This window comes from Pteropus medius, unplaced genomic scaffold, assembly GCF_902729225.1.
Source record: "Pteropus medius unplaced genomic scaffold, Ma_sr-lr_union100, whole genome shotgun sequence".
In the NCBI taxonomy this organism is placed as follows: Eukaryota; Metazoa; Chordata; class Mammalia; order Chiroptera; family Pteropodidae; genus Pteropus; species Pteropus medius.
This window is the reverse complement of record NW_024354502.1, coordinates 18,431,248-18,447,580: the sequence shown is the minus strand read 5'-3', so window position 1 is coordinate 18,447,580 and position 16,333 is coordinate 18,431,248. Positions and strand designations below refer to the sequence as shown.

The 16,333-nt window shown below is 31.6% G+C and overlaps 1 protein-coding gene and 1 non-coding gene across 22 annotated transcripts in view; both read left to right on the top strand.

Annotated features, from left to right (window-relative positions):
- Nucleotides 1–16,333, top strand: part of RIMS2 (regulating synaptic membrane exocytosis 2) — a 548,506-nt gene that overhangs the window by 306,888 nt on the left and 225,285 nt on the right. For all 21 annotated transcript variants that reach the window (XM_039854030.1, XM_039854006.1, XM_039854009.1 and 18 more), the window contains one exon: nucleotides 4,405–4,558. In XM_039854030.1, coding sequence (XP_039709964.1) covers nucleotides 4,405–4,558 — 154 coding nt within the window. The remainder of the gene's footprint in view (nucleotides 1–4,404; nucleotides 4,559–16,333) is intronic.
- On the top strand, nucleotides 4,073–4,191 carry LOC120595822 (5S ribosomal RNA). Its single transcript, XR_005651021.1, has one exon. It is a non-coding gene; the product is annotated as a 5S ribosomal RNA (ribosomal RNA).

Sequence of the window (16,333 nt, the reverse complement as noted above, 5' to 3'; positions counted from 1 at the left end):
GCTGACAGTCTGATGGGAGTTCCTTGTAGGTAACTAACTACTTTTCTCTTGCTGCTTTTAAGATTGTCTCTTTCTTTAACCTTTGGCATTTTAATTATGATGGGTCTTGGTGCAGGCCTCTTTGGGTTCATCTTGTTTGGGACTCTGTGCTTTTTGGTTTTGTGTATCTCTTTCCTTCACCAGGTTTTCCATCATTATTTCTTCAAATAGGGTTTCAATTTCTTGCTCTCTCTCCTCTCCTCCTGTAACCCTATGATGCGAATGTTAGTATGCTTGATGTTGTCCCAGAGGCCCCTTAAACTAGCCTTACATTTTTGTATTCTTTTTTCTTGTTGCTGTTCTGATGGGGTATTTTCTGCTACCTTATCATCTTAATTGCTGATTTGATTTTCTGCTTCATCTAATTTGTTGATTCCTTCATTTCAGTTATTGTATTCTTCATTTCTAACTTTTTAAAATGTTTTCTGTCTCCATTTTATGTTTTTTTGTTTGTTTGTTTGCTTGAATTCTGTCTTTTCATTAAAGTTCTCACTGAGTTCATCAACTCTTCCCCTAAGTTCAGTGAGCATCCTTATAACCAGTATTTGGAACTCTGCATCTGGTAGATTGCTTGTTTCCATTTTGTTCAGTTCTTTTTCTGGAGCTTTGTTCTGTTCTTTCATTTAAAACATGATTCTTTGTCTCCCCATTTCGGCTGTCTGTCTGTGTCTGTTTCTATGTATTAGGTAGAGCTGCAAGGTCCCCCAGTCTTAGTACAGTGGCCCTATGTAGTAGGTAGGGCCCAGAAGCACAGTCTCCCTGGTCACCTGAGCCATGTACTGCAGGTGTGTCCCTTATATGGGTTGTATGTGCCCTTCTGTTATAGTTGAGTCTTGGTTGCTATTTGCACATCAGTGGGCAGGATCGACCCTCAGGCTGATTGTTTGTGAGGACTGGCCATGATTGAAGTGGAGGAGCTGTTGTGCAAAGGCTGACCCTACACAGCAGGATTTGCTTTAGATGGATTGTGGTGCCTTCCTAGTCTGCCCTTTGAAGGTGTTGTCCATGGAAGCTGCTGGGTGATTTTCCAGCTTAGACAGAAAGTAGCCGCTGGGTATGCCAGCCTTGAAGGCTTTTGGGAAGGGCCCCGATGCTGGCTTGGTTCAGTCGCAGCCTGTACCCTGCTCAGGGCCACTTAACATGAGCCACCAAACAGTTTGCAGATGGCCATCAACTGTGCTGGGTTTGTCAGTGCCTTGAGAGGCCAAGTTGTGAAGTGAGGCTAGCTGCTGCTTGTGGTGGGCTTGGGGCTGCTCAGAAAGAGGTATGGGGCATGCCAAGGCCAGATGCTGCTTGTCTAGGTTTTGTGAACCTTTGAGAGATTTTAGGAAAGCCCATAGCATGAGTCAAGACAGGCCATTTGAATGGAAAAGGCACTTCAAGGCTTGGGTGGGCCTGCAAGTTGGGTGGAATGGGGGTCTCAGGGAATCACCAGGGCAGAGTGATCTTGTTAGCCGGATTATTGGAGACCTAGACATGTCCATCACCTGTGTCTACACTCTGGGAAGTGAGAGGGCTCAACAGAGAAACGATGAATTCTGCCAGCACTTCTGTATGGGCGAAAGCCCCCTGCTCTACTTTAGCTCTAAAGCCAGACGATTTATTTCCTCCCCATATGTCCCTGGCACCTTTCAAGCTGCTGCCCCAGCGTTGGAGCTCAGAGCGAGTGAGTCTGTTAGTGTGTAAGTCCTGCATAGGCCCTTTGAGAGAAATGCCTGGGACTCCAATAGCCGTTTGTCTCACTCGGCCATGATCTCCACTGGTTTTCCCAGCCAGAAGTTGTGGGGAGTTCTCTTCCTGGCACTACAACTCTGGACTGGGGAACCTGGTATGGAGTTAGGACCCCTCACACCTGTGGAGGAACCTCCATGACGAAGATATTTCTCCTGATGTTTAACCTCCCCACACAGGTGTGGTTGCAGCCTGTTCCGCGTCTCTGCCCCACCTATCAGTCTCGAGGTGGCTTCTTCTGTGTGTCCTTAGTTGTCAGACTTCTGTTCAGCTAGAATTCAGGTGATTCTCAATGATGATTTTTCTGTAGTTTAGTTGTCATTTTGATGTGGTCATGAGAGAAGACAAGCCCAGCATTTATCTACCCCACTATCTTGACCAGAAGTCCCACCTCAAAAATTTATATTTTGAATATCCAAAAAAGTAAATATAATTTCCTTAACAGAATGAATTTAGCTACCGCGTTAAGGCAAAACTTATTGATGTCATAAAAAACAATGGTTCTAAGTACTCTAGGACAATTTTTACATGTTTATTCCTATTGTAGAAATCTCAGTACTGATAAGAGATTGGTTTGTATTCTACAAATATATTGCTGTGTTTTATAGTATGTATATCATTTTAGTTTACTGAACCAGCTATACCACTAGTAGTGTAATAATTTAATCATGGATTATTTTTTAAGCCCTGTAACATACCTGTAATATGCTAAAGACTGAGGTTTTAAAGGTAAATAAGTCATGTTACTTCAAGGAATTTATAATTCACTGGGGATACAGATGAGTGAAAAGGCAATTATAATATAGTATGTAGATGGTGTTACAGGGAAATGCAATAAGAGTACATACTTGCTGTTTAGAGGAGGGGAAGCGGTCCAGAGAAGGCTCCACAGAGAAAATAGAATTTAGCCAAAAGTCAAGAGGCGTGAAATTTCTGTAGAAGGAATAGCAAGACACTAGAGTTGAGGGGGTCTTAGACAACTGCATTGAAATCAGAAAGACAAATGGTAAAAAATGAGACTTGACAGTTAAACTGACACCAGATTATGTCCGTTAATAAGTCACATTAGAAAATTTGGTTTTTATCCTGTGGATAACGTGAACCAGTGTTAGATTCTAAAGGAAACGGCTTTATTGCATTTGTATTTGAGAAAAACATTTTTAGTATAATGTGGAGAATGAATTGGAGAGGAGTAAAATGAGAAGCAGTTTTTTTAGCTATTAACACACTAAGTTATGCTTTCAGAGTTTTTCAATGTGTTTGGTTTTTGCTGAGTAAATTAAATGGTAACCTCATGGGAAAACAATTTATAAAAATATTTAACTAAATGTGGGTAGCTAAAGAATGGAAGAATGGCAAAGTAGTTAAGAAGAACAGTAATACAGTCGTTAGGAGCAAAGCCTACCGTTTCTTAGCCTTGTGTCCTTATTAAATCTGTTTGTGCCTCAGTTTCCTCTTCAACAAAGTGGGAGTATTAGAGGCATGCTACTCAGAATTAGTATGAGGATTAAATAAGTGTGTGTGTGCATGTGTGTATGTATATAAACACTTGGAATACAATGCCTATAATTTTGAAAATGACTAGGTAAAACAGGAAGAATGAAAGAACTTAGCTGTTTTGCTTCTTTATGTCTCATAGCTAAATAGTGATTTATCATTATAGAGCAGTTCTCATGTACCTAAGTACAAACACTGCCATATTTGTACATGATACTAAAAGAAAATAAAAAGTGTCATTTATTTCTATGGACCGATTTCCTCTGTAAATTGATTAAATATTCATATTATAAAATCTATATTATATGGTTCATTTTAAAAATTCATTTTTTCTCTCTAATTTTTAGGTTTTTGCAGCATGAATACATAGTTTTAAGTAAGACTTTGATTTATGTTACCATTCTTTGATGTACCAACTATGAGCTTAGACAAGTTCTTTTAATCTTTTTTAGCCTTGATATCCTCATCTATAAAAGCTGAATGATAAGAACAAACTAATAGTTTTTTAAATGAAAATTAAGATAACATATGACATAATTTTTTAACACACATTAGGCACTTCTTAATTTCTTAATTTGTTTTACTCTCCCCATTTAGAATTTTGTAAAGGTTAAGTTAGTGAATGAAAATAAAAATGCTTTTTCTGAAATTATAAAATGATATACATATATTAATACTACAGACTTTCGATAAATAAGTATTATTTCTCTGACAGCAAATTTAATACCCTTAAGTGGTAGGTACTCAAGGGTCTACAAAATAAATGTCTTAGATGTTTAAAACTTAAATCAATAAGAATTATAAGGTCTATGGCCATGCTACCCTGAACAAGCCCAATCCCATCTGATCTCGGAAGCTAAGCAGGGTCAGGCCTGGTTAGTACTTGGATGGGAGACCACCTAGGAAGACCAGGTGTTGTAGGCGTAAAAAATAAAAAAATAAGGGATTGTAAAGCTGACAAGGTCCTTGCAATCTGTGAGGTCATCCAAGGATTGCCTCACCTAAGAAACAAAACAAAACAAAACCAGAGTTATAAATACTTATCTTTTATTTTGTTACTGTCAAAACATGAAAAATTATTTAAGAGAATTTCTGTATTATTAGTATATAACAGTTCTTTGTCTCTTGGTTTTATAGATTTTAATTGAATTAGAAACAGCATTATTAGATGATGAGCCACATTGGTACAAACTTCAGACCCATGATGTTTCTTCATTGCCACTTCCACATCCTTCTCCATACATGCCACGACGACAGCTTCATGGAGAAAGCCCAACACGGAGGTTGCAAAGTAAGTTTTCAGTGAAGTTTATCATATCTTTATTGAATTATCTTGAATGATGTATATCATAGAATTTGAAGATGCCATTATAGGTATTATTAATAGGTATCTCTTAGTGTTTTTATAGCTATTATTGAAACTTTAGTGCTTGATACACTAACATGAGGTGATACTTATGTATTCACTCATTACAGAATAATCCCAAATGAAACACAGTTAGGTTTTAATTTTAGCTTTAGAATATTAAATATAGAAATGAGATAGCTAATACAGTAGGATTTGGTCATATAGCTATAGGTACTTGAATTTATGATTTCTACCTTCATTTTGCCTAATATTTTATGAATATGTCAGATAGCTAGTATAACATAGTGGTTGAAACCATCACCATGAGTATTGCTCAAATCTGAGTTTAAATTTTGATTCTCTCACTTAAGAACTATATGACTTAAGGTTGGTCACCTATCTGTTTCCTCATTTAGAAAATTGAAATGATAATGCTTATGTTACAAGGTGGTAATAAGAGTTAATCTCAGGAATATAAACTGATGTTATTATTGTTGTTATTATTGTTATTATTATCGGTGTTTGCATTCTAACCTGATTTATATATAGTCCAAACCATAGAGTAGAATTAGATCAATCCAGAGAATCTTAAAGGAAACTCAGAAAGTTTTTCTAATTGAAAATTGTGGGCTTGTTGCTTTTACAACTGAAGATTTTCGTTCCTGATGAATCTATTATTGAAAAATGAGGCAAGTGCTTGCTGCTTTGGATAGTATTCATGGGATAATTTTATCTTCATGGGGTTAGCATGTGCCAGGTTTAGTAACATTTTTGTCAATTACTGAAGATCTGATTGACATTAACCAAATTTCAGAAGTGTAAATTACAAGCATGAATTCCATGCCATTTATCAATCATGGGAGGTATACCTGGCAACTTAACAAATAACTGTTTATATGGATCACACCCTTTCCACTGAATACAGGACTAAATTATATATCAGAAGGCTGTTAGATGAATAGAGAATTAGAGCAAAGGATTGGTACTAGGAAATCCTAGAGGATTATCTTCCCTCCTTTATAAAACATCCTCACTAATGACTGGAATTTTATTTTTGTTTAGATATAGTCTCTCATACTTGAATGGTGTTAATTGAACACTAATTCGAGAGTATTCACTTTTTTCAGTCTCCTCACAGAATAAACATCTAACCACTCTTATCTGCAATTGCTATTACAACATCATTTGTTGTAATAATTTAATAATTACATTACCATGAATTTTATGTGTATTAATTTTAGAATATGTACTCTTTTTGGCCACTGTAATCTACTCATACAATTCTCTATTATGTACTAATTTTATAGTTTAAGTTTATAGGCTACTAATGCTAGCCAACATTGGCCTTTCTTACAGGATTGCCCTTTTCTCCATTTATTTTACTTGTTACGGCAATAAGGACTGGGTTCGACGACTTTCAGTATCTGAATTTTAGATCAATGATTTTTATTATTTTTTTCTCTCTAGGTAATTAAGAATAGTATATGTGAGGAACAGTAAGAATAGAGTATTTTCTGTTTAGCTGTATGTATCTTAGATTTTCATGTCATTAATTTAATCAGTTTCGCATCTTTTAATATTTTTTGTCCTCAGAGTGATTCTCGTTACTAATAATTAATGATATTAAATTTACTCATGAATAATATAATAGCTTCACTTTGTACCACGTCAGTCTAGTTACTACCAACTAACTTATAATAAAATTAAATCTCAAATATTGAACATGTAGCTGAATTTTGTGTTTGACACCTAAAATGCTACCATAATTTATTAGCAATGTGTAGGCCTGAAGGTGGGTAAAAACATATACACATGCATAAAAGAAATGAAGATTAAGAAATAACGCTTAGAAATAGTCAAAAAGTTAAGGACATTGCCATTGGCTCATCAATGGCAGGTTCAATTAGGGTATGAATAAATAAATATACTAATTATTTTAAAGATTCATTGATGACAAGAACCTCCTTTAGGATTTTTCTGCATAGAGATAATAAATATTTTGTTTATTTACAAGTACATTTGTATTGGCAAAGATTATGGTGATTAATATATTTGATGGAATATATGCATGAACGGTTATTATTAAAATGTATAATAATCCCTCTTTTATTCTCTATATCCACATAATAAGGTATTTTGGTAATTTAATTTCCGAGGCTACGAATATCACTCTGAGGCAATGAGTTTGTTGAGTGTACATGGATATTTACTGATATTTAAAATGAATAAATGATAATAGTGGAATTCTCTTCTTTTCACTCATGATTTCCTATTTTAAATTTATAGATTCCAGTGATTCAAAGCAGAACTTCATGTACATGGACATTAATTTATCATTTTATTAATATATGAGGAAATACTCTATAACCATTCTAAAAATAATTGTTTCATATATCTTGTAGTTAGCTTAAAATTTCTTAAAAAATCTTTTGAGATGAGAATGCAAATAACTATGATTATAAATTTTGAATGATTTCCCACATAAAGGAATTAGTAAAATGTTCGAAATAGATGACTTCTTATACTATTATTATTTCTGCATGTGGCAAAACAAGGAGATTGTACGAATTTAAACATCTGTAGAAATAGTCACATATTCATTTCTCAAAAGTCAGAAAGAAATTAGGTTATGAGAAATTAAAGTTTTAATGAAGAAGTAACATTTCCTGCAACATTTTCTTCAGGCTACTGTTGCATACTTCCATCCCAGATGTTATTATTTTGACATTACCAAAGAATGGGAGGAACAGTGCATATTTCAAAAAGTGATTAAGCGTTGTGAAAATGTATAAGGAAGACTGGAGCTATGAGTTCAGATAATTAAAATGCATCAAAGAGAAGTGAGGTTGCTTTTTTAGGTGGTGAACTATCTGCCATATTCATATAATTTTATTTTTGATTAATTGGTGAGTCACATTATTCATTACCTTCCTGATACATAAAGGGATTGTTTTGGAAAGTGTATTTCGATGTTTAAGTTTTTATTGTTTTATATTCTTTACTGTTTTCAGTTAAAGTTGTATAGTGTATTAAGGCAAAAATCTTACTTTTTAACATGCCAGAAGTTATTTATAAATTTGTTTATTACTTGATATTAATTATTCTCATCAAATTTGAACTGTACAAGTTCAGTCAGAGTATTCTTTAATTTTATTCTTCATTCTTTGTCTCATATCAACCAGATTCATCTCTACTTTTCCAAATGTTAATTCTTCACTTAGTAAAATGTAATATTATCACCCCTTTCACTTTTTAAAATAGAAAACATCATACCTATTATACTTTCATTCAGCCCATGACCACAGGTCTTCTAAAGAAAATGAATGGAAACAAATCATTGAGACAAAACCAAAATGATGTTGTTGATAAGATAAAAGAGACGGGTTTTTAATTAAGTTTTCTCAGGATTTCAACTTTCTCGGACGACAGTTATATGTACATAGACAGACCTCTTGACATTGTTCCACAGGTTATTGAGTCTCTCTTTTTGTTTTAATTGTTTTCATTCTCTCTTCCTCAGTTTTGATTATTTTTATTCACTTGTCTTAAGTTGACTGATATTTTCTTCTACAGTGTCCAATTTTCTGTGAAAACCATACTATGAATTATCTGATTAAGAATACTATATTTTTCATTTTAAGATTTATATTTGTTTTTTTTAAAGTTTCTGTGTTCTTCCTGAAATTTACCTCCTTTTATTATCTGAGTGTATCCTTACATATAGTTATTTTGAAGTCTACTAATTCTAGCATTTTAGTCTTTTGTGGATCTATTTATATATTTGTAAATATGTAAATATGGATCACATTGTGTGTGTGTTATATATCTACTAATTTTTATTATCTATTAGACATTGTGTTAATATATTTTAGAGACTCTGGATTTTGAAGAATTTTATTTTATTTTAGTAGATAGTCAGGTTACTGAAGGATCACCTAAAGCCTGTACAAGATATGTTGGGGCAGTTCTATTTGGTTCTTTCCATAGTACTATGGCATAGTCCTTAGTATGGTTTGTGGTTATTATTTTTAATGTGTGGACTTTCCAGGCAAAATCCAAGATGTTGGACAAAATCCTATAATATAATGGGACTTAAACTCTGAACTTTGTATCCTGTGTATCGGGAAATTGCTGAAATCTTGCAGCTCTTTTAGCATTTCAGCTGTGGCTTTCTGCTGGATTTCTTGTTTTTCCCTCTGCAGCTTTCAATTCAGGCAAGGATTTGAGGGGCTTTTGTGTGTAACTTTTGGGTCTGCTTCTTATCCGGCTCCCACTTTTCCAGGATTTCCCCTACAATCTGTTTGTTCTGACAACTCTGAATTCTGGTCTTTGGCTACTCAGCCTTGTAAGACAGAGGGTTTTTACTTGAACTGTAACTCCTCCACAGTGAACCAAATTGGGAGGGCTGTTAGTGGAAAAACTGGTTAAAATATGTTTTTTCCTTATTTCAAGGGTCATATCACAAAATTCTGCCTACATTCGTTCGTTCTTTGGTATCTTTAAATAGCTTTTTATTAAAATATTTTGTCCAGAATTAATAATTATTACTGGCAGGAGAGTTAGTCTGATATAAACTACTATATCATTCTCAGAAACAGAACTCAACATTTTTAAATAAACTTTTTACTAAAATATAGCATTCATACAGAAATGTGTATATATATATGATATACATATATATATCATGTGTATATATATATGTGTATTATATATCATATATATATATATATCATAAATATACACCTGGGTGAATTTTCGCAAAGTAACCATACAATGTAAGTAGCACCCATATCAAGAAATAGAACATCAGCAGCATCCCACCAACTCCTTGCTCTCTTCCAATAATTATATCCCCTACCAAGGTAACGAGTATGCTGACTTCAAGTACCATAGAATTATTTTGCTTATTATTTAACTTTATATAAATGGAATATTTATACACAGACATGAATTTTAATACAATGTATTACTTTTTCACATCTGGCTTTTTTTCCTTACAAGTATTTTTGTGAGATTCATCAATATTGCTATGTATAATTGTAATTTATTGTCATTGCTTTATACAGTTTCTGTAAATATACAACAGTTCTCCTATTTTTAGGTAGGTTATGAAAGCTATTTATCTAAGTGAATTTTTATGCTTTGTTCAGAGGTAATAACTATATAAGGGAGTTGCTCATCTTGGATTTCAAGTCTGAACTAAACTGTTTAAATTTTGACATAATGTTGTTTATTAGCAGCCTTCTCAGAAGACTAACATGTAACTAGCTAAAAACTACTAGCTTTGGGAATTTAATTGTTTAATTTTAAAAAACATACAGTTGATTGATTCTTTGCTTTTAGATGTTGGTTATTTTTAAGAGTGCTTCTATGAACATTCTTGTACATACCTTTTTGTAATCACGTTTTCATTTTTGCTATGAGTATAGCTAATGGTAGAATAGATGGTTAATAAGCTATGCATATATGCAATTGCAGTAGATATTGTTAAACAGTTTCCCACAACTGTACCAATTTATACTTCCTGCAGCAGTGAATGCGTGTTTGAGTTTCGCTACATCCTTATATTATATTTGGTATTTTTAGTGCTTTTCACCCACCCATCTATGTGGATATGCAGTATTATCTCATTGCGACTTTAATTTGCATTTCTCTAATAATCTTTTCATAGGTTGATGGAACCATTTATATATTCTCTTTCATGAAGAGCTTAGTTAAATTTATTGCCTATTTTTCTTTTTCTATTTTTTGTGTCTTTTATTGATTTATGAGTGTTTTCTTCTTTTAATTATAGATTTGAACACTTTATAGGATAAATGTATTTCACATGTATTCTACTGTAGGGCTTGCCTTTCCACTCTTTAACGGGATCTTTTTAGCAACAGAATTTTTTAATGTTAATGTATTTCAGTTTTCAATTTTTCTTTAGTGCTAACTGCTTTTTTGGTGTTATCAGTAAAAAAACATATTTATCTTCTTGGAGATCATATTGATATGTTCTTATGTTTTCTTCTAGAATAGTGCTTTGCTCATCTCATTAAATCATTAATTCATCTGGAATTGATTTTCGTATATTGTGTGAGATAGGGATCAAAATTCATTCTTAATCCTATGGATACCCATTGATCCATCACATTTATTAAAAATATTATGTATATGTGGTTAAGTTTTCTAACTCTATTCCTTTTAATTAGACAAGTTTTCTCTTAGTCAATCTCAAATTGTCTTAATTACTTTAGCTCTATAATAAATTGTGATATCCGGTAATGTAACTAACCCAGCTTTGTTCTTCATCATCAAGATTGTTCAAGAATAATATCTTAATTTTTTGCACTTACAAACAAATAGAGTATCAAATGATGATTTTCCACAAATACCCTCTAGGATCTTGATTCAAATTACATTTATCAATTTGGGGAGAGCTAAAGTCTCTTCCTGGAGTAGGGGAAATTTCAATCCATAAATCTGGTGTATCTCTAAATGATATTTTAATAGGTTTCAATGTATACTTTTTAAAAATTAGACCTATAACTAGGAATTTGATTTAAATTTATTCTGGTATACAGAAATAAAAATTATTATTTATTCGTGTTAAATGAATCCTAATAACTTTTTTCACACACTATTTTAAATTTTGATTTACAATATTATGTCATCTGTGAATAATGACAGTTTTTCCTTTTTCTTTTAAACTGCTATACTTTGCTTTGCTTTTTCTTATTTAATGCTTTGGCTAGGTCCTATAATAAGATGCTGAGTGGAAGTGATATTGTTGAGGAGCAGTAGCATCTGTTTTGTTCTTCATTCCTTGGGAAAAACTTTAACTTTTTCCCCATTATATGTGATATGTGCTACCCTAAGAGATTCAGGAAGGTGTATTTTATTCCTAGTTTGATGAAAGTTTTTAATCATGAATGGATGGATGTTGAATTGTATCAGCTTTTTCTGTATATATGGATATAACCATATAATATTTCTTTGTCTATTTTAGTGAAAAATGTAGCCTATTTTAGTGAAAAATGTAGCCTATTTTAGTCTATAAATGTTAAAGTAATCTTGCATTCTCAAAATAAACTCAGCTACCTCATGATGCATTATTTTATCTATCTTTGGATTCAGTTTGCTAATTATATGTATAGAATTTTGCATCTACATGAATGAGATTGTCTTTTATTTTCTCCTTTCGGTAACGTCCTTACTGGCTTTTGTTTCAGTGTTCTGTTGGCTTCAGTTCATAAAAATAATTTTAAAATGTCCATGATTTTCTATTTGATATCTTTTATTGTTTTTTTCTTGTAATATTTTTGTCAAGTTTTGGTTTCAGTATTATACTGACCTCATAAATAGTGTTTGGAATTATACCCTAATTTTCTATTGTTTGAAAGACTATGTACATTATTGTTGTTATTCCTTTAAAGGTTTAAAAGTGTTCACCACTTAAGTCATCAGGTCTGGCATTTATTTTTGCATGTAGGTTTTAAATTAAAATTTCCACTTCTCTACTAGATTTAGAACTCCAGAATTTTATACCTTCTTGTGTCACATTTGTTAAGTTGGATTGTTTATGAAATTTGAACATTTCTCTTAGTCTTTAAAAAATATTTTCATAAAATTATTCATAATACTATCTTATTATCTATTTAATGTCTATTAGATGTATAATGATGTCGTTTTCCCCAATACTGGTAATTTGTTCCTTCTCATGTGTTTGTTCTTGGCCAGACTTGCTAATGATGTATCAATTTTACTAGTCTTTTCAAACAGTAAACTTTATATTTTGTTTGTGTTCTAGCTTGTATGTTTGTTTTCTATTCCATTAATTTCTTTATTATTATTTGTCTCTTTTACTTTGTTTAGGATTAATTTGTTTCTCATTTATTCAGAAGGATACTTAGTTAATATTTAATGTGGTGTTTTCATTTACTTGTGGATTATTTAGTAGTATATTGTTAAATTTACCAACTCTAGGAATTTTCTCATTTTTTTTTAATATTGATTAGCACAGTTCCCCTTTTGTCAGGTATATACCCTGCATAATTTGGAATCTTTAAAATGAGTCATTTTATGGTGGTGTATATAATGAATTTTAGTAAATGTTCTTGAAAAAATATTTATTTTTTCCAGTACATGCTCTAAATATGTCATATTTGTCAGGCTTATTAATTTTGTTGTTCAAATCTGTTTTTACTGATTTTTTGGTCCAATTTTTTTGTCAGTTACTGAGAGAAATATGTTAAAATCTCCATGTCTGAGTGTTGATTTAACTTTTTAAAATTTTGTCCCTGCTTTATATATTTTGAAGTTATGTTATTAGATGCATGCAAGTCTAGAATTGCTACATTTTTCCTAATAAACTGATAATTTTATCATTACATAATATCTCTCTTTATATCTAGGAACCTTTTTTCCTTAAGACCTACTTTTTTGTCACTACTGCTGCAGCTACTTTTATTGGTTAATATTTTTTGTATGGTATAGTTTTCTCAATCCTTCTACTTTCCACTTCTATTTGTCCTTATATTTAAGGTTTGTCTTTCGAAAACAAACTTTGTAAAGTTGCTGTTCTTGGATCCATTCGGACAAGATTTATATTTTATTAGAGTAGTTCATTTACATTTACATTTTATGTAATTTCTTATAAATTTTTAAAAACATTTTACATAGTATTATATAATTTTGATATGTCTTTTTTCCCCTTGTTTTCTTTTGAAATCCACTTTATTTTTATTACATCAACAAATATTTAGTTACCTGTTATGTTTATGGCTTCGATATTGTGATTGATCCAAAGTTACATTGTAGCTAAGTAGCAAGTAAAATGCTTATTCAAAACTTGTATGTGAAGTAATACTCTCCCCCAACAAAAAAGTCATATTTAATGTGACTCTTAGATACTTTTGTTTCTGAAATATCAGTCATTATTCTTTCTTGTTACCTACTCATACCTCTCAACAGAGGTTCTTGGAAACTCTCAAAAAGGAGAACATTCAGAGAAAACTCACTAATTTTTAATCCTTATAGAGCTTTACTGACGTGTCCCAGTGAGCAATGGTTACTTGAAGCCAACTCTACGTATAACAGTTTTTACCGAACTATAGAGAGATCCTAGAAGCTGGGTTCCTATTGTTAGACAAGGCCGTCTAACCATTGTCTCCTTACTGATTCTGAGGAATCTTGACTGTTAGCATAGGTCATCTTCTCTTTCTAACCCTTCTGCACCCTTCTTTCTTTTCTCTCCTCTAGCATCTCACTCATTAACAATACTAGAGTATGGAAAATAGTGTCTGCATCTCACTTTGCTTTCAGCCCTAAAAAGCAAATTTCCATGATTCGAAGAAACACAAAAGTCTTTTAACTTTCTACCTCTTTAAAATGCGGGAGGGAAAATATTAGGTTAATATATATTTTCCAGTATCTGTGCCATACTTAGTCTTTGGCTCTGTACAGTTTTTTAAAATCATATATAGGAAGGAGAGTTGTAAACATTGAAATTGTAAGCTTATGTGGAGTGTTGTGGTAATTTAGAAGTATGAGAGAATAATACAGGCGCTGGAAAGAATAAATAGGATTACAATAAATGGAAATGAGAAAAGTAAATAGTAAGTTTGGGAGGGTAAAGACATAACATTTAAATTGTATGATGAGGATTAGGAGATTTATCATTTTTAAATAGGATCTGAGGGTAGAAGTCTGAAAGAAACAGCACAGTAACATCTTAACATGATTTATTACCTCTCCTTGATGTACATCCTGAGAAAAAATATGCTTTGAGAGGATGGGTTTCTCTTCATTATGCCATATAAATAAATGCCTACCTTGCTTATAAATGAAACCTCAATATTTTGGAATTAGAAAAAGTTTGACTATGTTTACATAGTCAATATTAAAGAAAGCAAAAAACTGCAATGGAAGAACTAGGTGTGGTGGTGGGTGGGGGTGGAGGATGGCTTTTTCCTCTATTTGTCTTGTCTTCTTGCATTTAGATTACAAATTCTTATTAGGCAATGACCATAATGGTCTCTAATTGGTAAATGTCACGATATGTAAATAATTCTCTACCTTCCCTCAAAATTCCTTCGAGCAATTTTTGACATCACAGCTTGGAACAAAATATGTACTTTGTTTCCCATAATTTTTTGCTGCATACCTTCTGATCAGTTTTGTAGTATCAGTTATTTACGTGTGTACTCTATTGATTGTACAAACTTTTATCTTTCATATTATTTTCATCTTTTTTTTCTAGTTTAGAAGGATTGTTGTGACTTTCTCTCTTCTTTGGTTATTTTCATTGTCTTTATATTTTAGATAATGCAATTCTTCATTATTGCTACTTTCAGTTTTCTTTTACTTTGTGATATAATGAGATTTCTTGATATTTTGAAGTATTATTAGTATTTTTACTTTCAGTTTATCTTTACAACTTTGACTAGCATCATTATTTCCAATTATAGTAGATTTTAATTTTAATATGAGTATGGTCAATAATTTTATCCACCAGTATGCTGGAACTAGAGCCAAGTGTGTACATCTCTTTCTTTCACATTTAGTGACACTGGTAGCTTAAAATGTTTATATGGGAGTATTTACCTTATGGAAATGAGCAAATTTTAGAAATTAAAGCTTGTTTCCCTCATAGAGATAGTTGTTAAACTCTTACTAGCACCCCACTGCCTCATACTAAGGTATACAAAAATTAATTTAACAAAAATTTAAATGTAAATGTAACAAAATTTAAATGTAAAAAGCTAAAATGTTAAAGGGTTAGAAAACAAATGATTATTTAGTCAAGCTCTGTATGAAACCAGTGGAAAGACACTCAGAAAAGAGTATTTATAGAATATATAATGGCTATATTTAACTTATTTTAAATGAAACCATTAAGGTAAGTTTGCAAACTGATGTTTAGAGATAGTAAGTGTTGATCAAATGTTGATTTTTTTTTAAATCCTAGTTTAATCTAGTTGATTCAGTTTATCTTTATGAAAATGTCTTGGATAAAATATTATAATACTTATAAAATTATTAAACTATTATGTTTTATAACTTTTGAAATTTTATACTTATGTCCTTGAGAAATTTTTATATGGTGGCCAGAATAAAGTTTTTTTTTTTTCCCTAGAAATACTCTATTTAATTTCTCCACTGTGTAGTTAACTGATGGGACAAATCAATTATGTAAAATAATGACAAACATACTACCTCTCTGTTAAGTTCAGAACTTTAAAATATTTAATCGAACATTAAGAACTAAGCTTCTATATAACTCATAAACCTATTATTTTATTTGCCTGTGATTTATTTTCTTTTGTCAAACAACTTAGATGTGTCAGGATAGATATTTACATTTTTAACTACTGATGGCATCTTTTTAACTACTTTGGTATTTTTGCTGCAAAATGATTTATGCATTTCTTTAAATTTCCAATGTATAGTCAGATGATAATTTACTCATCTTTTAATATGATAACAATTTATTAATATTTTGGTATGTTTAAAACTATAAATATTTATACATAGAAAAATCTAATTTATATTCTGCTTACTTGAGATGATTTCTACATATGTATTTTTTATTAAACAAGAAAATTAACTTGTTTCCTGTAAATTTTTAAAGTTTTCTCTTCCAAGAAGAAATTAATTTTAAAATATACTTTTTTCCAAAAATAGATATTCCAAAGTTAATTTTTTTTCCTAAAATTCCTTTGATTTAAATTCATT